The sequence below is a fragment of the Acomys minous genome, assembly GCF_964271855.1.
Source record: "Acomys minous genome assembly, chromosome: 11".
Lineage (NCBI taxonomy): Eukaryota > Metazoa > Chordata > Mammalia > Rodentia > Muridae > Acomys > Acomys minous.
Window position 1 is genome coordinate 80,015,216 of NC_140492.1, and position 22,502 is coordinate 80,037,717.

A 22,502-nucleotide genomic window follows, 5' to 3' on the forward strand; every position below is an offset into this window, starting at 1 on the left:
TAGTGAAATGAGCGCAGACACCCAGAACATACACAAATCTGGGAAGAAGAAAAAAATTAAACTTTTATAAAACCTATGAAGATTGTTATAAGAACGTTTCTCGGTGTAAGTGAGACTGTTTTGTTTTGGAGACAGTATGTGAGGAAATTTAGAGACAGGGGTGCAGGGTGTGGGTGTGGGTGTGGCGGGGGATGGACATGGAGATAAGATTCCTTCTTCAGCTTGCTGCATAGATCAATGCCATGTTGTCAAGTCTGCTGTTGACAAAACTGATCCCTCAAAAGCCACAAGTGACCCTAACATGCTCCTGTTGCTGTATTTTAATACTGACGATACAACACAGAGTACATGGTCCCGAAGTGGGAATGCTCTCAAATATTTCTGTTGCAAATATGAGTGCTTTCTCAACCACATCATAAAGTAAAACAATAATTAGATCAGATTTGGAAAGAAAAAGTATGGGAAGAACTATGAGCGCTCATATATTTTTATTAACTGTAAATCCTCCTGAGGTCTGGGCCATGTTATATGGAGCCCTCTCAGTCTCAGGAAGTCTTGATGAGCAAAACATTTCAAAGCTAAGCATGTAAAACATGAAGATGAACTCTGTAGCCCCAGGGTTCAAGTCCAGTGACCTCGTTCCTTTAACTCTGTCTAAACAACGAGAAATGCTAGTACTTAACGGTGCCTGGTTTTAAACACAGAATTTTAACTTCCTAAAGATCAGTAGGCCACACCTATGGGACATCTATCAGCATGTGGGTGGCAGCACACAGGATCGCTGCAGTGACAGTAGAGCACATTTCCTGGTTCTTCTTCATCAGCAAATCCTAAAATACAGAGAAAAACAGAAGATTCAGAGAGATGAACACCAGGAAATATTGCACACGGCAGGGGGCTCAAAGCCCAGATGGCTCTCACACATAGCTCAGCTTTTTGGTATTTCTTTCATTGCGATTCAAGGAGCCAATGCACAAAGGGCTAGTTTGCTTTTGTTTTGTTTCTTTGACCAGCGGTTAAGTAAAAAAAAAAAAAATACATTTGAGATCTAATAACATCAATTATTTGCCTCACCAAAAAATGAAAAATTGTCTCAGCGGTAAATTATGATTTTTAATGAAAACAATGCTTTATGGGAAAAAATGTTGGTTGAGCAATGCCTTCAACTAAAACAATGGGTTTCTGGAGCCAGTAAGCAGATATTCTCACGAGGAAAGTGCGTTCGGGCTACTGTTCACTGGGAGATCCTTGAAAAGGATCCTAGTGACAGAAAAACATACAGTGTAACAAGAAACTCCTGTTACAATTTATTCTAGACAACATAGTTTTACAAAAACCATAATAAAAATATCTGTATGCTTACAAACTTAAGATGCAGATTTTCTAACCTAGTTAAAAGTATAACAAAAACTGTCTTCGTGATCATTGGACTTTATCTTACATGTGTGAAAATGCAATGTTTTCCTGTTAGTTTGCAAGGCCAATGAATTGAGTTCATGAATGTAGGGTGTTTATTGCCAAGTGACAACAAAAGCTTTGTTCTGTGATTAAGACTAAAAAGCAAGCCAGGCGTGGTGGCGCACGCCTTTGATCCCAGCACTTGGGAGGCCGAGGCAGATGGATCACTGTGAGTTCAAGGCCACCCTGGTCTACAAAGCAAGTCTAGGACAGCCAGGGCTACACAGAGAACTGTCTTGAAAAACAAAAACAAACAAACAAAAAAAGACTAAAAAAACAAAAGCCTTCATTTTGAGAGCACAACTCGTTCCTCAGTTATACTGGGGTCTCAGCTATGTTCTTATAATGCCTAAAAAATACCTATAACAGCCAACAAAACTAAATGAACTTAGAACTTGATCTTTGCACCATGAAGTATTAAGCTGACATTTTAAGCACAATTAAACCTTCTAAGTCACACATTAGCATCAACAAGTTATTGGTATCTGATGATGATAGTCAGAATAAAAATTAACTTTAAAACATTGATTATCTCTCCTTCATTTAATGTTAAATAACCTTTTTACATTTTTAGGACACAAATATGTCCATACAGTACAAACTATATGGAAAGAAAGATATAAACATAAATCTAGCGACCATATTGTGTTTACTTTACAGATTTTCAGATCTGAAATTGAGATTGTAATATACTGAATATTTAAATAGATGGCTACTTATTTAAAGAGAGATGAGTGAGTGTGGTATTGTTAACAGCCCCCTCTTGTGTGCTGTTAACCTCCTCATTGACTCATTGCCTTCATGTTTAGAATGGATTTATTTGGCAACAGCTTGAAGCTTTTGATTAGAATTTGCCTTCAGCTTTAATGAAGTAGTTAAGAATTTGGCTTCTTGGTGTCTTTGTAGTAAGAAACTTCAGTAGAAGTTCAGGTGCAAAGAAAATTATCAATATGAACTTGTTATAGATTTGGAACTGTTTGTTTGGGATCTGTGTTGAAGTGCCCTTTAGGGTAAGGGGAATATAAAATAAATGTTTTATTTTATGTGTATAATTGTTCATCTGTGTGTACTTATGTACTCTATCTGCATTCCTGGTATCCATGGAGTTTAGAAGCGGTCATTACATCTTCTGAAACTGGAGTTACAGGTGCCTCAGGATGGGTGCTGGGAACTGAACATTGGTCCTCTGCAAGAGCAACAAATGCTTTTAAAGCATTGAGCCAGCTCTCCAGTCCATATAATAAAATATTTCACACAAGCTGCATGAGACTAGAGAACTGACACACAAACACGTAAAGAAAAACATTTTAAGTAACATAAAAAAACAAAAAGCCATGTCAGAAGGGCGTTTTTGTTGCGTTGCTGGAGTACCATTTATAAAAACAGGCTTGAATTTGGTCAGCCCTTTAGGCTTGTCGCAGCGAGAAACAGAGTGTCAAAGATGGAGAGGTGGGAAAACTCATCAGCCCTGATCTTTGGTTGGGTATGAAGGATCAAGCAGAAGTTTAAAGGGAAGGAGGGAAAGAGTGAAGGAAGCAGGAGGGGAGCCTCGCTCGTTTGGAAGGAAGGGATTCTGTTTGTCTGCACTGAGTTAAGTGATGAAAAATCTAAGTGGGATGCTCAGCTATAGGCTTGCTTGCAGCATTGCAACCCTGGAGGAAGGCTAACACTAAAAACTCTGCAATCATCTAAAGGAGTCAGGTTTAAGCTGGAGATGAGGTTCCAGAGAGCTTGCTTAGCATGCACTAGGCCCTGGGTCTCATCCCCAGCACCTTGTAAAACCACGCCTGGTAGAGAATGCTAGCAATCCATGCATTGAGAAGTAGAGGCAGAGGCTGGAAAGATGGCTCAGCCCTTAAAGGCTAGGATCACAACCAAAGAAGAAGAGGCCGAAGGATCCAAAGTTTGATGTCATCCTTGCCTATAAAAAGAGTTTGCACTGAGACTGGCGAACGTGATGCTCTATCTCAAAATAAAAGAAACACACTAAAATAAAAATATGGCATAAAATCAAATAAATAATAATTTTTAGCTAGGGATCAACATGCTCCCAGGGGATAGAGGTATTTCTTGACTCTCACACACTGCAAGGGACGCAATGGTGTCAAAGGTCACGAGGACCTTTGCTTAATTTGCTAACTGTGTCCCTGTACTTCAAAGCTTAAATCTTAAAAAAAAAAAAACGTATATGAGTTATAATTCTAAAATTTCTAATTATCATTTATAGGAGGGGAAAAGTCATGCTTGTAATTTGGAGAATTTTGGGTAACACAGCAGGAGTTCCTGGTGGAGCTCTTTAGAAAAGCGTTAAGAACCTGTTCGTCCTAATAATGTCCTCCGCAAACGTTAGACATCCCCACCCAGAATAAATGATGACGGGATGGCCTGAGAACGCTCCCGGTAATCATACCTTTCCTGACTTTTCTTCCCAGGCTTCACGAGGCTTGCTGCTCAGGCAGTGTCTATTGTAATCAGCAAGTTACCGACGGTGATTGCATGCTTGCCTCCCACAGTTAAATACTTCTTTTTTCTGTCTGAGAGAAAAATGTCAAAAAACGTGGCTGAATTGAAGAAAGCTGGCCTGCTTGTCTGGAACTTGATTGTAATTATATGTCGGATATTTGAGGATGGGAACACCGTGGAACGCTTAACAGGTGCCTCCCTTGACAGATGGAGTAAGGAGAAACTGGGTTTAATTTGTGTGTGTTTGGGAAGCGTCCTGGGAGAGCAAAGCAGTGTTAGTCAGCTGACCCAGAAGGTCATGTTGAGCATTGAGCGGCAGAAACCCAACTGGATGGAGCGCCAGCTTCTGAAAGCAAGGACGCTGAGCATCAAATGGTAAGGCCGTGCTTGTTTCTTTCTCAGCCTCACCAAACAGTTTCTCAGGAGCAAAGCCACAGTACACAACAGCATCAGAGTTTTGTCAGATGGGCATCAATGCTCACTTGGCAAAAAAAAAAAAAAAAAAGTCACAGGACCTTTGAAGAACCCAGAAAAAGATAAGTGCCCCACTAACCCCTGGACTGTTAGATGTTCCATGTAAAATCTGAACTCCGTTGCTATGCAGGCACACTCTCCTGGTTCAGGTTCTGTCTTAAGGTTTCTGATTAAAAGGGTGTAGCTCAACCCAGGGGAATTTAGTTTCGCTGCTTCTCACTGTGCGACTGGGTATCCAGCGCATATCCCGAAGCGCTTTGTAAATGGAGTGGGCACAGATTGAATTAAGCAAGAATTAATGGATATAAAAGGCTTTTTATTGCTTTCTGTGTACCTGATTGTCAGAAAAGTACACATTTTTCATCTGGTAACGTGAGTCTCCCAGAGGGCAGCCGGGGCCGTATCACTCACAAGCCATAAACACACCCAGCTGCTTCAGCATGGAAATGTCAGCTTCCTCCTAGGTTTGTCACCAGCAGCTAAGTGATTTGTGGCACTGCACAAAGACTGTTAAGGGTCCCTGATGAATTCAAGTATGTACGTGGAGTTCTAATGTGCTGAGGTGAGTCTGTAGATAGAAAGCCGCATGATATTGATACAAGGATTCCGGTTCAGGTGGTCTGCACATGACCGAGTCATGTTTGAACACCCATGCACACTCACTGTCCCCTGTAGTTGTTAAAGGGAGAGCCCGGTGGCTAACAGACACTCGGGTAACTTTCTGCGTCAGAGAACTAAAGTCGCCTGAAATATGATGACTTTCACTCATAAGCGGCAGGATGAAGGCTCAGGCTTGAGAGTCAGGTGAGCCAACAGGCATTCCTTGTAAATGGGATATTTTATCTCCCTCTCTCAAAGCTTCAGTTTCAAGTATGATACCAAGCTGGCAGGACTGTTTTTTGACAAAAATAGTGAAAAAAAATGTCAGCAGCAAATTGAGAACTAGTAAGCATCTTTGGCTTATAAACTCTGTTAAAATACATTTTTTTTTTGTGTTGCCAGCTGCGGTGGTGTACGCTCACGAGGCAGAGACTTGCTCTACATTGTATCTCAAAAAACAACTAACCAATGACAAAAAATATGTCGCACGCACTGGTTAGCAGAATGGTAACCAGTGCAGTTTGCTTGCCCATGGCAGTCTGTAAGATTTTATACTAATCATTATTGTGAGTATTAAGTAGCCCCAGTCTCCCTGGCCTAGACATGCAGAAGACTATGCAAAGATGTTCTGGCATGGGAATGCAAAGCAATAACAACGGAAGTCAGGAAAATCCTTAGTGACATCGACAGTGAGTGGCCTTCTTAATCTTTATATTTGCATCCAATACTCAACCACAGGTTTGAAGCCAGGTACTAAAAGACTAAAGTCAAATGCCATTACTCATGGCATTACTCATAAAACCATGAGAGGAAAAAGTAAGCTGAAACCAGCAGATCCGACTACGCTTACAAAGTGAACTGTATGATATTGTTGGTTTAGAACGCCTATGGATAAGATCTGTTTAAAGTAATACTTCCACTCATTCCTATATTATTTTTTTTCCTAAAAAAAAATGTAATTCTTAAGTTCTATAAAGAGCAGCAGCAGCCTTTAGTATCTCCTACAATGGAATGTCATTTAGGTAGGATGTAGTTGATTAGCTGGGAGTCTAAAGTTGTGTTAGCTGTGCCTTATAACATGCAGCAAAAGTGAGATCTGCCCCTTTGTCCAGTGTTGGCTAGCCCTCAAGGATCTGACAAGCTAGAGCACAGCACCATGGCTTTTTGGACTTCAAAAATGATACTAATAGACAGACATGCTGACGTGAAGTTATTTGTCATATAAATTTGAAAAAGACTTAAAATTGACTTAACTTACTGTAGATAGCAATTTCACTGAGCTTGTATGCCACAGGTAGACTTCTTCTTGACCTTAATTTTAGAATGATTATCTGGGCCGTTCATGCACATCAGGGTGTGTGTGTGTGTGTGTGTGTGTGTGTGTGTGTGTGTGCGCGCGCGCATGTGTATCCCTATCTTCTCATTTCTTAGATCTCCACTATGAGGAATCTGTATACACACTTTTCCAGATCAGTGTGTCTGCATCAAGCAGAGGTCGCCTTGGCTTTATGATGGGGTTCTTTCTCTTAAATTAAAAAAAAAAAAAATGAACATCACCACAACAATTTCAATTAGAATAATTTTTCTGTTACATTACTCAAAAAGATTATCTTTGATGTCCATCACATCACTCAGTTATGCCTTTTCTGTTTGCATCCAGATTTAGCTTTGGTTTTATTAAAATAGCTGCAGTTGGAGGGGAGGCCGCTCGAAGTGCTCCTTGTCTTGCACACTGCCCGAAAGCATTACTATTCATTAAAATAACCTTCACTTTGTAGTAACTCTCAAGCTGTAAACAGTCAGCTTAGATTCCGGAGAACACACCGCCACAAAAGTAAAGAAATGTCTGCCTTTGCAAAGTAATTTGTCGAGTTGAAGACTATTGTTTTTCATCATGGTGACCCTGACTTGGCTGGCTGGCTGCATATACAGATTAAGATTAATGCAGTTATTCCTTTGCTAAGGTCTGCCTCTTTCAGGGCACATTCTCCCTAATGACATGATTGATAGGCAGTCCCAAATCCAGAGAGGAACTCATTAATCATAGCATTGACTGAATCCAATCATTTGCTTCACCTGCACAGTGATGGACAGGAAAGGATACAATTCAGGGGCTGACACTGAGATACTCCTTTGTCAGGGGCCTCAACTTTTTCAATGTCATCCTCTGCAAAACCTGACAAGAAATTTAGCTTGCAACACGTATGCAGCTTCAAAATTATGTGTGCAAGCTTCTCCTGGCGTACCAATGTCTTGTAAAAATTTGCCCTAGCTATGGAGCAATTCTAAGTCCAACTTTATTTTCTACTTTCGTGAGCAGGACTTATGTAGGCTTACATTTCTTTTGTGTGTATAGAAGAGAGAGGGGTGTTTTGAAGCTGCATGTGGAAGCAATAGGAAAGTTAACATCCAGCAGCTGGGGACCATTTGGAGCCTTCAGGTCAATGGCACTGACTCTTAGCAGAACTAATTTTATAATCACGGCAAAAATCTCAGCAATGAACTGCAGCATACAGCTGATTATGCCACAGTAAATTTCATTTATTCCAGGAAACGGTAGAAAATCTACATGCCTACAAATACCTAGGTCACAAAGCCTAACAGAGTCTAACAGCATTTATAGTAAAAAAAAAAAAAAAAAAAAAAAAAAAAGTAAGTGTGGACAACATGTGCTGTGAACGGCTGTCCTGTGTTCACACTGGCATCACTGGATGTGTTCCACTTTTTAATCATCTCTTACTAACATAGAAATAAGTCTCAAACTCATGAAACTTCAAAAAGAAATACTTCCTTTCTATAAAATGCCTCTGCGTTCTGGGTAGGATGATAGCAGACATGGGGGGAGGGGTAATAACCCAGCGTAGTGATTTCGCTAAGTGCCTGTTACAAAAAAATAGGCAACAGGTGTCAAAAGGTCAGGGTAAAATGTTGAGTGGTAAGCCTGGGTCTGGAAGCTTCCGGCCTGCATTTAGCACCACAGACTTCCACGTTTCAGCATGTTAATTGGTCTTTACTATGTTTAGCACAGGTAGAGAGAAGTACGTACAAGAGACAGAATACCAAAGCTGTTTCGAGCGTCAGTGATTTTTTTTTTTGTCCTCAGAGAGAAAATACAAATTATTTCTCACACGTTCTTAAAAAGAAATGTTTTGTTTTTATCCCATGATTATAGCAATTTCAACAACTGTAGTAATGGGAAGCGTTTTATAGATAGGAGTATAAATTCAACAAAGAGATCTTTTAAAAAAAGAATGATACAGAATTTAAAACTGCTTTCAGGCGCTTTGTTTCCCAGGCCCTCCGCACCAGAGCAATGGTGGTCTGGGAAGACATACCTATTTGAAGAGAATCTTTATAGCGCTTTGAACACAAGATGGACATTGGCTCCCCATACTCAGTCTCCACCGTCCCTCCTCACTGATACATATTGGTCCTTTGTGTTCAGTGCATTCCTGACGATGGAGGAAAGCCCAGCCTTAGAAGGAGATGCCTCTCTTGTACTGACTGAGCAGAAAGCGAACGCGATGGTCCTGGATCTCTGCCACAAACCAGGTGGCAGCGAGTACCTGCGGCAAATTTATCACATCATGCAGCTCAATGAGGTAGGGAAACGGCCTTTTTACCGAGCAATTAGGTGTGTACTGGCCTGAAGCAGTGTCTGCTGGCAGCTGAGGGTTAGTCAAGGAGGTGATAACACTTCTTAAAGTCAATACTAAACTCAATATTGCATTATTAATAGGATCTATTTAGCTCCGGCTGTTCTGCATGTACAGAAAAGAGTTTCCTGAGACAATGTAGGTTTTATTTATATGATTTAAACAATAACACGGCTCATAAACTCAGTTCACTTCTGAAATATAGAGATGAGAGTTGTAGTTGGGGAATTGTGTGTTTGAGGCCCATTTAGCCGACAAATCCAGGTGAAATCTGGTGTTTGTAGAAAAGAAGGATTTTCTATTTTTCCTGAAGCTTCATTCTTGGTTGGTAATGTTGTAGAATTTGTATTTAATAAAACAATAAAAGCCTCAAGTCATCAGGGAAATACTGAGCTTGTGAGTTTTCCTTTGTCTCTGTCTCTGTCTCTATCTCTGTTTCTATCTCTGTCTCTGTCTCTGTCCCTGTCTGTCTGCCTGTCTGTCTTCTCTGTCTCTCTCTCTGTCTCTCTCTCTGTCTCTGTCTCTCTCTGTCTCTGTCTCTCTCTGTCTCTGTCTCTGTCTCTCTCTGTCTCTGTCTCTGTCTCTCTCTCTCTCTCTCTCTCTCTCTCTCTCTCTCTCTCTCTCTCTCTCTCTCTCTCTGAGACAGAGAGACAGGGATAAGGATACAGGATCTTACTGTTTATCCTGGCTGGGCTGGAACATACTTTGTAGACCAGAGCTCTGTTTGCCTCAGCCCTTGAAGTTTTAGGATTGAAGGTGTGTGCCATAGTGCCCACTCCTGCCTTTGGAGAGCTCAGCAGTGTCTGCCCAGCCTTGGCTAACTGGAAGTCCTTCCTTGGAAAGTCATGTCCTTCAAATGGTGCATCTGCCCTGTCACCCAGATGAGCTAAAGCAATTCTCATGATAGCTGCGAAGAAGACACCACGGTCTGGCTACTCTCGGAGCTTTGCTTATGCGGCACCATCAGCTGTAAGGACAGAAATGAGGGGCAGATTGTAAGAGGGTCAAGAAGTTTGGTGAGAGATTGTCCTGTAGGAATATCAGAAGCTACACCTATAATGTCTCGCCAACATGGCTGCCTACACCTGAGCCGAACAAGGACACCAGCAGTAGACATGGCAAACAAGGACACCAGCAGTAGACATGCCAAGCAAGGATACCAGCAGTAGACATGGCAAACAAGGACACCAGCAGTAGACATGGCAAACAAGGACACCAGCAATAGACATGGCAAACAAGGACACCAGCAGTAGACATGGCAAACAAGGACACTGGCAGTAGACATGGCAAACAAGGACACCGGCAGTAGACATGGCAAACAAGGACACCAGCAGTAGACATGGCAAACAAGGACACCAGCAGTAGACATGGCAAACAAGGACACCAGCAGTAGACATGGCAAACAAGGACACCAGAAGTAGACATGGCAAACAAGGACACCAGCAGTAGACATGGCAAACAAGGACACCAGCAGTAGACATGGCAAACAAGGACACCAGAAGTAGACATGGCAAACAAGGACACCAGCAGTAGACATGGCAAACAAGGACACCAGCAGTAGACATGGCAAACAAGGACACCAGCAGTAGACATGGCAAACAAGGACACGAACAGTAGACATGGCAAACAAGGACACCGGCAGTAGACATGGCAAACAAGAACACCGGCAGTAGACATGCCAAGCAAGGACACCAGCAGTAGACATGGCAAACAAGGACACCAGCAGTAGACATGGCAAACAAGGACACGAACAGTAGACGTGGCACACAAGGACACCAGCAGTAGACATGGCAAACAAGGACACAAACAGTAGACGTGGCAAACAAGGACACCAGCAGTAGACATGGCAAACAAGGACACCAGCAGTAGACATGGCAAACAAGGACACGAACAGTAGACGTGGCAAACAAGGACACCAGCAGTAGACATGGCAAACAAGGACACCAGCAGTAGACATGGCAAACAAGGACACCAGCAGTAGACATGGCAAACAAGGACACGAACAGTAGACGTGGCAAACAAGGACACCAGCAGTAGACGTGGCAAACAAGGACACCAGCAGTAGACATGGCAAACAAGGACACCAGCAGTAGACATGGCAAACAAGGACACCAGCAGTAGACATGGCAAACAAGGACACGAACAGTAGACGTGGCAAACAAGGACACCGGCAGTAGACGTGGCAAACAAGGACACCAGCAGTAGACATGGCAAACAAGGACACCAGCAGTAGACATGGCAAACAAGGACACGAACAGTAGACGTGGCAAACAAGGACACCAGCAGTAGACATGGCAAACAAGGACACCAGCAGTAGACATGGCAAACAAGGACACCAGCAGTAGACATGGCAAACAAGGACACGAACAGTAGACGTGGCAAACAAGGACACCAGCAGTAGACGTGGCAAACAAGGACACCAGCAGTAGACATGGCAAACAAGGACACCAGCAGTAGACATGGCAAACAAGGACACCAGCAGTAGACATGCCAAAATGGCCTTAACCGTACACAAAGAACCATAGGCAATGGTGAGAGAAACAGTCTTTTTGGAAGAGCACACTGATTAGATCACCACCTTAATGCTTTGGACCAGAATCTCTCAAACTGTGTGGTGCAACCCCTTCGGAGTTCAAACAATCCCTGTGCAGATCAGATACTCTGCTTATCAGATATTTATATTACAATTCATAACAGGAGCAAAATTACAGTTATGAAGTAGCATTGAAAATAATGTTATGGTTGTGGTCACCACAACATGAGGGACTGTGTTAAAGGTCGAAGCATCAGGGAGGCTGAGAACTGCTGATCTAGACAGAGCCTCTCACTCAACCTGGGGCTAGCACTCCTGCTGTCTGCAGTCACTTCCATTTCTGTAGAGACCCCATCGCATGGCCCGTGCTTGGCTTTTTCTACAGGTTCTGAAATCAGGCCCTCACCCTTGCACAGAGAGCGCCCTTACCCACTGAGCCATCTCTCCAGTCCCAGGACAGTGTTGCTATTTTATTATCATATGTGTACCTGTGTGTGATATGTGTGCATAAGGAGGTCACAGGAGGCCTTTGTAGAATGCTTTCTCACCTTTCCCTTCATGAGAATCCAGAGGTCAGATTCATGCAGATCACTGGGCCTGTGCAGCAAGTGCTCTGACTAAATGAAGCATCTAGCTGGCCCAAGAAACTGATCTATAAGGAGCACTGATGACCATTAATATAGCAGAGAAAACACAAGAGGAAACATTATTCAGAACTGGCAGCAAATTTACTTTTTTATTAAACAGTAGAAGCAGAAAAGTCTAAATATAGTTATACTAATGGAAATGAGTTAAGAAAAACCATTAGTAGCCAAAGCAAATCACTCTTTTCCAATGAAGTTTTTATTCCTTTAAAAAAAGACTTAGTTAAATGTGGTGGAGGAAATTTTTTTGTTTCTGCTCTATACCATAGTCGTAAAATTATTTTCTCATGGATTTGTCATTACCTAAGCTTACTTAATAAGAGACTCTGTGTTATTACAGAACTGATCTAATGCAATGTTGTCCAGTGAGAAAGTCTAAGTATCACTGTTGCTGGCGTGGTGGCGCACGCCTGTAATCCCAGCACTCAGGGAGGTAGAGGCAGGTGGATCTCTGTGAGTTCGAGGCCAGCCTGGTCTACAAAGTGAGTCCAGGACAGTCAAAGCTACACAGAGAAATCCTGTCTTGAAAACAAAACAAAACAAAAAAAGGGCTGGAGAGATGGCTCAGAGGTTAAGAGCACTGACTGCTCTCTCAAAGATTCTGAGTTCAATTCCCAGCAACCACATGGTGGCTCATAACCATCTATGATGTGATCTGATGCCTTCTTCTGACATGCAGGTATACATGCAGGCAGAGCTCTGTATATAATAATAATAAATAAATAAATCTTAAAAAAAAGAAAAAAGAAAAGTCACTTATTGATAACTAGAGTAATACTTTATTTCAATATTTAGCACACACACACAAACACACACACACACACACACACACACACACACACACACACACACACACACACCGAGTAGACCAAGACTAGCTCTGCTGCTTCTTGTCACAACTGTATTATTTAGGTCATGAGCCCTCAGACCTATCCTTTCAGAGCCAAACATGGAGTGTGGCCTTGGCCTGGTATATTAAAAACTTTCAACTGCTTTCCCACCCCCTGGACCTCTTGCTTGTGGATGACTTGATTTGGTGATGGCTAAAATTCTAACATGCTCCCAGGTGAGGCTGCTCCTGTTGCCTGCGCAGCACACAAGGTAGCCAGGCTTTGGATGAGGCCTGCAGTGCTTTGCAGCTCCAACATTCCACAATGTGTGCTAGCTGCAAACTCAATGGGGGGGAAAATGCGCTGTCCTATAATAAAAGCCAGACAAAATTTTATTTTTATTTATTAAATGCCTTTATTAATAGCAAGCATTTGTTTCGTTGATGGTATTCTTTTAGTCATTTTAATTTGTTGCCTTCTGAAAAGAGCCCCATAAAACAGATTAGGGACACTTGCCTTATTTATTTATGGGCAGGAGCCAGGCTGTAACGCAGGAGATTGACTTCCCTTGTCCGGGACTGCACCCGCACTTAGATGATTAGAATCACATATTTGGAGCTTCTCTTGAGCCTTGATAGTTTTCATTCCTCAGCATGGAAATTAAGTGCGCAGGGGTTTGCATTGTAAGTAGTCCCACGCAGGATGAGACTCCTGGCAGTACAATCAGGATGCTTACTGCTCATCTGAGCCCAGAGTAGGCAGCAGCTGTACTTAACGAATGAGCATCTTTTCCCGCGCATAGCCACGTGTAGGAGTTAGGCTTTGGTAGCCAGACACTGTAACCTATGAAGTCAGTGATGAGACCGTGCCGATTCACATGACTGTGACGTGCCCAGCACTCATTCATCATGTGAATATTTGTTAAATGTTTAAAAAGCTGTGCGACGCATTAGGTTTAACTTGCTTTTGATAGGTTTATTGTAATAGTGGAATGCACCCAGCTATGTATCTTCTGAATATGTGTTTTTCCTGAGTCAAGCAATATGCTGTACTCTAAATAAATGTCCTAGAAGGGTAAGCCACGAGAGTGAGCAGTTTATTCTTAAAGAGAATATGCACTTCTCACCATCCTGCCTAATGTGTCTTTCCTTGAAGGAATATTTAAAAGAGCAACTGTTCGCTATGAGTGGTTCAGAAGGAAAGCCACTGCCCTTCAGACCCTTGAAGGTGGCCTTGAGGAATGCAGAAGATCAGCCACCGGCTTTTAACCCTTTCCGTGTGCACAAGGTGTTTAGTGAAAACATGCTAGACCAGGTATGTAGAAATTCAGTGGAAAATTCAAATTAAGTGTATGGCTTCTTTATGTTAGAAGTAATAAGACACAACTCACATGTTAGTATTATATGTATAGCCCCTTCTGTTTGCTTGTTTAAGAAGGAAAAGCTCACATTTATGTGGCCTTTTACAAAGTGTTTTAAGTTGTTTTACCTTATTTTCATGTTAAACTGATTCATACATTTGATCTATTACTTTTAACTTTGCTGGGACATTTTGCCATGGTAGACGCAACATCTGTTACGCTGTGTCTACTGAGGGCCCAAAGAGCCAGGCAGCTTTTGTCATCCTTCCCCTCCCTTGAGAGTCTGCCCCCTTCTTTAGGAAACATGTTTACTCAACCTCTCTCTGCTTCTGTGAACGCATCAGGTAAATTAGAAAGCACTTTGAATGAATTATAGAGCATTGAATCCCTATTATAAATGGCATGAGATAAATTTGCTTCTTATAACCTTAGACACGTCCTGAAATTTAAAATGGATTTTCTAATGACTTTTAAGGCAAAAACATTTCGAACGAAGTCAGCATGATGAACACAATGTAGTCCTCAAACTCAGGTTTTGCCATTGTTTAGCTGTGCACGTCAGTAATCTCATTAAATAAATTATTTTCCCCCAAAATGTATGAATTGGATTTCTTTGGCTTTGTTTGCTCTTCTCTCAACACCCCCCCCTTTTTCTTCCCTACCCCCCCAAGCCAGAACCGTCTTGACAGACAGCTTGAACTAGCAGGCCTGAAGAGAAGGATCGCTTGACCTAGAGTGCTGATGAAAATAAGAATTAAAACACTGGCCTAATTTGGCATGCAGATAATACTTTAGCCATGCCGGCTACAGCTTTGGTCCACATTCATCAATACTCTAGTAGAATAAGACCTTCAGACGCTGACAACCCGGGGCGAATTCTCCTGCTCGATGACAGCGTTGGTAGTGCTCGATTTATCAGCAGTGACAAGGGATAGCTCTGGTTAGATTTCAAAGATCATGCTGCAGTCTTATTATCCAAACCATTTAGTTTTACAGAGCATATGCATCTATGAGGCTTTTAAACCTAAAGTATAAGGTATAGTTTATTGGCTATTTTCTTATACTGCACATTCGATTGCTCTAAATCATGAGTAATTATTGTGGCTGTTAAATCACTCTTACTCCATTGAAATAAATAGCATGTTAACCAAGTTCTGAATTATGAGATTATTTTTCACACTAATTTTTCTCCTTACTCTGCTGTGAAATTACCTATTAATGAAAAAAAAGAATCAGGTATGTTATTTATACTTGGACGTTCTTATAATTTTCCCTTTAAAACATTTTCTTAATAAAAAAAATAACAACAATGTCCCACTCTAATTAAGCCGCATCCTGGAGTTTGAAGCTCAGGACTTAACCAAGTTTTCTTTTTGTAGTCCACACTTAGGTACTAGAAAACAAGCTGTGCAGTGGGGTCATATATGAAAAGCTAGTGAGTAGTGAGTTACTGCGTTCACTTTTCAGAGTCACTCTCCCAACAAAACTTGTTGGGCAAACGCCATTAACACTCGGGAAAATAACGAATCAAGAAATTGATTTATAATTTTATAAATAATGACTACATCCCCAAATGGATATGTAAATTAATTGCTGTCTTATTGGAACAAACACCTCCTTCGGTGGACATGATGGATGTTATCTGTCCAAGCCCTTGTTCTGAGGCCCCTCCTTCTTAGTTAGTGTATCACAGCTGCAGCCTTAATTTACTGATCATATTAATTCTGATTAATAGCTAACAATAGTGTCTTCTCATTTGTCAACAGGCGGCCACAGCAACATGGTGTTGGGACTGGTCAAACTTGCTGCCAAATTACCTGGGACTGGATAAGATGACCTTCAGTGCACTACTCAACAACAGGTGAGAAGCCTGGAGTCCGAGGGCTCCGGGAGTGTGTGCACGCAGTGTGTGTGTGTCAGTTCTGAGGGAAGTGGAAGCAGTTCATTGGCAAAGTTATCTCTTGTTTTCTGTTTCTCGTGTTGCTCATAGGGCAAAAGTTAACTGGTTATAGCTTCGCAATTCTGGTTCGCATAATGAGTAGTTGAAAGATCAGTTGATTTTTATCTTAACTTTAAATATTTTTACTTTATATATTGAGTGGTTCACTATTGTAAGCACAGAAAGTTACCGACCTGAATGTCAACATCCTGGTATATCTTTGTTTAAAGCAACGTCATGTGTGCAAGATGCTAGAAAAATCAAATAGTGTAACCAGGCAAACAAAAGAAAGGCTGTCAGGATTGAGTTCTTTACTTTTCAGCCAGTTATGTCAGCACTGTCTTACTACACCCTCACTTGCATATACTGCTTTAAACACACAGACACATGCACACACACACACACACACACACACACACACACTCACACACTTTTACTGTTCATACATCATCTTTAGGCTTATAGCTAAGTATAGGAATTAATTTCTCTTTGATCTTCATGGTGTATCTTTATATTTGTGCAAAAATATTAAATATCATTTCCTTGATAAACATAATGACAAGGACATAGTAAAATTTTTATATCATCCTTGACAAATATGTACGAGCATGTGAAAGAACACATGTGAGAGAGATTGTAGTGTTTCCCAAATTAATGTTTATTTAAAGTAAGAACAAAAAAAAACCACACCAATATATTTCCAGTAAAAATTATGCCTCAGATATAAGGTCACAATTGTATTCTAATATTTTGCCTATAAATTAAGATCATTTGCCTATTAGGATAAAGTTGTACAAATGACCAGCTTCCTCCTAAAGGGCAGAGCCTTTCCCTCAGCATGTGGCCTGCATAATATTCCTGTTTAGTGTTTGGTGGAGGTACTCTGGTCTTGTTCCCAGGTTATCTGGAAATATAAGAAATGGGTTGATTAAAGGGAACTAAAGTCCCCTGTTGAACCAAATTATATGGTGTGTTCACAATATTAAATTTTTATTTGGAAAAACACTTGAAAAGATAAGCTTTTTTTCCCCATGTTATTTGGAAAGTTTTGAGTTTCTACACATCAACCATTATAATTTTCTAATTTTTCTCCAGTTATGAATACCGGCTTCTCATCAACTAAATGGTACTCTGGGGACAGCACATCTTTCAAAACTTACTGCATTTGCATTGTATAATATCCATGTCTAAGGAATTCCTGTTTTAACACAAATTTTATACTGTTACCTGTGTTTAATAAGTATATTTTAAATGTTATATTTAAATTATGTCCCTGAATATTAAGGTCTATTTCCCTCTGATGTGTGTAGGAAAGAATGGCGGGGAGGGGAGGGAACCCTGTAAATTTACTCTAGAATAACCAGTCAAAGCAGTTCCCTTTGAAAAGGCTCATGAATCTTTAATAAAAGCAGCTAGAATCTCATCTTGGTAAGAACCTTGGGTTTTAAAAGACTGGTATGAAAAGCATTCTACTGAAAACTCTGAGACACCACAAGCAACAATGAGCCTAATTGATTTACCCTGGAACGGGGAGAGACACCTGAGAGTAACAGCTGCTCTCACTTCACTTATTTCAAGGATCTTATTTTTAAGTTTGGGTTGATTTTGAGCTAATAAGGAAATGGTTCCTTTTACTTTCCCCTAAAACTCTAAAGGACTCTCTTTTTTCACCTATCTGAAAATGCTGACTTTTAAAAATAGTGTTTCGAATTTTTTGATAGCGTGGTTGTCTGACAGGCACATAATTGAAAATGAAACTGCAGAGCACGGAGGCTTTAGAATGAGGGTTATGCATGTCATCCAGTGTCTACAAGGTGATACTTCTGACCTGTAGGGTGGTCTTAGCGTTAGGCAGTGACAAAGGGAGGCCACAGAGCAGCTCAGCCGAACGTGCTCCCTTCCTTGGTGCCAAGTCACCAACTACACAAGCGACTTCCTCCCTTTCTGCTCCCTGTCTTGGTAATACCACTGCAGTGACTGAGGCTTGCATGCATGCATGAGGCTGTGAATGTGTCTATAGACATAATGCTGCTGTGAAGGAAACTGGATGCCATATACAAATATAAAAAATGTTCAGGAGGCCTGCGTCTACACGATTTCCCTTCTAAAAATGCCTGTACAACACATCTCTAGAACTAGACAAGCACGAGAAAGTAGGATTGCTGGGTTCTCAGGAGCTTATCCTCTACTTTAGATGTCCATATAGATAAAATGACATTATGTAGGTGCTTTGTGGAGTTGACATACCAAGAGTGTTAAAATATTTCCAAGTCAGAATACATTTGCAGGAAGGTATCCAGTGTTAGTTATGTCAGGTGAGGATTAATTAGTTAATTAATTAGTTAATTAATTAATTGTGAAATGAAGCCTCCAGACCACCAAGTCCATGACAATTCCAGGCCTAAATCAGTAGTTCAGCTAGACAAGACAGCTATCAGGGAATAGGACACGTGCAACATCTCGATGTAGAGCAATTTTGGCTTTTACTGCGTAGGTTGGTTCTGTGCCGATGGCCAAAATCAGAATAAGGCATAAGATGGCCTCCTTAGTCCTTGCCAGGGCTGTGCCCTGTGCCCAGCAAGAGCCTTACATCAAAGTGCTTCTCTCTGCTCCATGACACTCCATGGGTTGCCTTCTTTAGGGTCCTTGAACTCTCCATATTACTTTCCACAGTAAGGCCACTCAGCAATGTACAAGGACACCATCCCATCTGGGTCAATTGCTGCCTTCTGAAAGTGATTGTTCTTTCCCTGTCACCTACTTAAAGGGAGCCTGTGCGTCTGTCGGCCTACTTTCTTTGCTCAGTGCTGTTTTCTTGTAATCTGAAATCTGTATTTTTATTTATATCATTCCAATCATGCACTCTACAGTAAAGCATGAGCTCTGTGGGATTTAGCACTGCGGCTGCCTTGTCTCAACACTGACAGCAAAGACTCGAACAGTCTGGACACATAGTGGGCTCTAGACAGCACTAGCTGAAATAATAAGTAATAAATTGGGACTAGGAGTGCACAGGAAAAAGTTGGCTCCTGACAGGTGAGCACAGGGTGGGCTGTTCCTATGTGATTCTGTATCAATGACCACACAGGTGTACAAAGTATTCTCTGATAAACCGGATTAAACTGTACCAATGTATGTTTATCCTCCACGTTTTCAGCGTTTGGAAGGCAGTCACGTGAGTTGTAACCCATCTGTCTCAAATGCCTGGATTATTTTTATTATTTTTATTATGTAAACTTTGGCTCAGATTGAAAGGCTAAGAAGCTGGTCTTTGTTTTTAGTTAATTGGCCCACTCGAGCCATAACCCTGTCAGCAACAAAGCCTTCCAACATCTGAGTGAAAGGGTTTGTGGCTATTAAGTGACACTAAAACTGGGAGGTGAAAACTTTAAGGTGGAGTTAGCTGCCAAAAGTATCTAGTCTAGCCTCTGTAAATTAATTACGAGTGACTTACTTTCGGCGGCATTTGAAAAATCAGAAGTATCTGAGATCTTATGAAAGACCTCCTGACTATGTATCAATGAGGATGCTTCCACTTAGAAAGTTTGCCGTTATAGAAAAGGAAAGCTCCACGGGGGCTCAGAGAATCTGTGCGCGCGCTGTTCAGCTGGACCCATTTCCCGCTAATGTTCCAGGACAGGAAGTGCTGTGAGTCTACCTTGATCTTCCGGAATAATCGAAGTTCTTATGCCTGCTTCTTATTATTCCACTCCTATTTTCATTCTCTCTCATTTTAAAATAAATCCAGACCGTTGAGTGAGGTGGCGATTGCATTTCTGGCGAGTGCATTGAAGGCACGCTCCGTTCCCTCCTCCGTGGTCGAGCTCCAGGTTGCCTTGTGCCCTGTCAGTCAGTGGGACAGATTTACGTGCTGCTTTTCTTCTCTTTACCTTATTTACTCACACTAGTTCCCAAGAATTGTGTCGAAATATCTGCGACTACAATAGCGTGCCGTGCTATTTTAACTATCTAAATATACTGCATATGAGTTTGGCTTCAAGTTGCGCAAACACAATTAAATATGATGGCAGCAACAGCCGAAGGGGTGTTAGTGGCAGATTTCTGGCCATCACTTTGGAGCCTTTCCAGGTGGACAATAACCATGTGTCTGAGAGGAAAGCAAGATTAGAAAATGAGTTGAAAAAGAGCTGATGATCCGTAGAGTTTCTTGCCTTTAATAATAATCATTGAGTGACTTTACCCTGTATCAAATGATAGTGTATGCCCCACCATGGGTAAAGATCAGGAATTATTGTCTCTGGCCTCACACTGCACACCCTGCACTCCCAATTGGCCATTAGCGGGCACTGCTGTCGTTAATACAGTGTTTATAGTTGCTTAAAGCAGTAAATTCCTGGTGCGGCAGCAGGCTGCACCATTATAGAGAGGCAGGGGTGTTGTTGGTATTTTGTTCTGTTTTTGTTTTTCCAGACAGGGGTTCTAGAAAGGTGGGTTTATAGAAAGAGGAGATGCAGATCTTATGAGTGTACATGTCCCAGTTAGTACATGTATTACCCGTGCCATGGCGTGCAGATTCGGTGCCTGGGAGTTTATGATTGCCTCTGCTGTTTGTTTGTTGTTTGGTTGGTTGTTGGTTTTTGCCATGTTCCAGCTCCGTAGAGACTCATTTCTTCCCACCTCCACCAAAAGGCCTTGGCCTCAGTTACTCCCGCCTGTTTTCCCTTCTTAAACCAAAGGCTGTGCTCCCATCCAGAACTCCTATGGCAACACATTGTTTGCACAGAGATCACCTCATGTATATTTAGGATGAATCAAGTTTAACATGGGAGCTAAGGGGCTTGGTACACAAACCGAACAGACTCATTAGTATACCATTTTCTAATGAGAAACATATCTGTCTGATGTTCATTGTGGTACATAAAACATTTGTACAAAATTATCCTTGACCCTTACTATAACCATGAACACAAAGACAGGCCTGAGGGACATTACAAGACATTAAATAACATGACCAATGTCGTAGATATTAAGTAGCAACTGGTACTCAAATGGGACAGTCCTTACTTTGTGTCTGGTGATTTATGTAGTATTTCCTACTCATGGTCAGTTTATCTTTCTCTCTCTCTCTCTCTCTCTCTCTCTCTCTCTCTCTCTCTCTCTCTCTCTTCCCCTTTTTGAAGCTGTTTAGTCTTTGCAACAGTACTGATGATCGTGAAGCCAACGGAGAGAGTATGGCTTGAATAACTGAAGTTATTTACATGCATGTGCTTAACTGTAACCCATCAGATAGATCAATGCCATCGTTATTTTGTTAGTAATAAAAACCAAGACACAGAGACACAGAACTCTGACTAACAGTGTTCAAATTCTGATTCAAGTCCGTGTCCTAACGGTTCTATAGAGCTCAGCTTTAGTTAAAACACATTCTCCAGTGTCTACTGTGGTCAAGGCATTTATTTGAAATAAAGTAACAAATTTCTAGGGGATATACCTAAACACGGGTGGGCTGGATAACTTTTCAATTATCCCATGTGTGGTAGTAGGGTCTTATGAGGTGAGGCTATCACACTAGCACAATGACAAAACATCCTAATGACACATTTCTCAGAATGTGTGCCTATCATCAAGGCTACCAAGATGAGACTTGATTGCCTATGACCATATAGTGGGGGAGGAGGTCCCCCTTGGTCTTAGACCTAGGGGAGGGGAATAGAGTGAAAGCAGGAGGGAAGGAGGAACAGGAGGATACAAGTGATGGGATAACAATTGAGCTGTAATCTGAATAAATTAATAAAATTTAAAAAAAATCTCCTGTAGTTCCTTCTAAAAGTCCAGTTTTGTTTTTACCATCTCTGATCCTCTGGAGAAAGAGAGCCCTCTATGTTGAAAAAAATTGAAAGATAAATAGTACTTGGATTGGGCTGGCCTAAGGGCTATGACTAGATTATCACCAGTCATAGTCATAGGATTTGAGAGGATCACCAGCATCTTAATGACACAAGGACAAAAATACAGAACTATGTAAGAACATTAAGGATAGTGGATATGAAAAACAAGTTCTTATGTATGGCAAGATTAAATAACTGCGAATTGTGTAAGTTAACAAGGATGCAGTTTAAACAAGGTCTCCATTACTTGAGTGAGAAAATAGACAACCTCAATAAATATGTTAAACGCTACTGACAGAAATGCAGAATTGGCAACATTTTGATGAAAGGAAGGTATAATAATTTTCTCAAAAGCAGCCTTGGGAGAATTTTTTGCTTGTCAGATTGAACCAAAATTCACTTTATAATAAATTTTCATCTACCTAATTATGCATTCACAAGCTGGCACTTTGGGGTTCTCGCAATGGATCAAAAGCTATTTTAAAACTTGCTTGCATAGAACACACTCTCTTTGCTATGACTACTCTTTAAGTATTTCCCCATCAAATACTCTGTGATGTTCCACTGTAACAAGTTTTAACACAGGTTCCATCAGGAGCAGCTGCCATAGGCCCATTGATTCAGCATGACTGAGGGTGACAGCATTGTGGACAGCCTGAAGGCTGCTAAACGCCACGCTTTCTTTATGTTGCTAGC

At 41.3% G+C, this 22,502-nt stretch overlaps 1 protein-coding gene across 2 annotated transcripts in view; it reads left to right on the forward strand.

Moving 5' to 3' along the window:
* The window catches only part of KIAA0825, a 410,640-nt gene that overhangs the window by 180,676 nt on the left and 207,462 nt on the right, over positions 1–22,502 (forward strand). For both annotated transcript variants that reach the window (XM_084801930.1, XM_084801929.1), the window contains exons 17-20: positions 3,891–4,296; positions 8,441–8,597; positions 13,814–13,972; positions 15,785–15,879. In XM_084801930.1, coding sequence (XP_084658056.1) covers positions 3,891–4,296; positions 8,441–8,597; positions 13,814–13,972; positions 15,785–15,879 — 817 coding nt within the window. The remainder of the gene's footprint in view (positions 1–3,890; positions 4,297–8,440; positions 8,598–13,813; positions 13,973–15,784; positions 15,880–22,502) is intronic.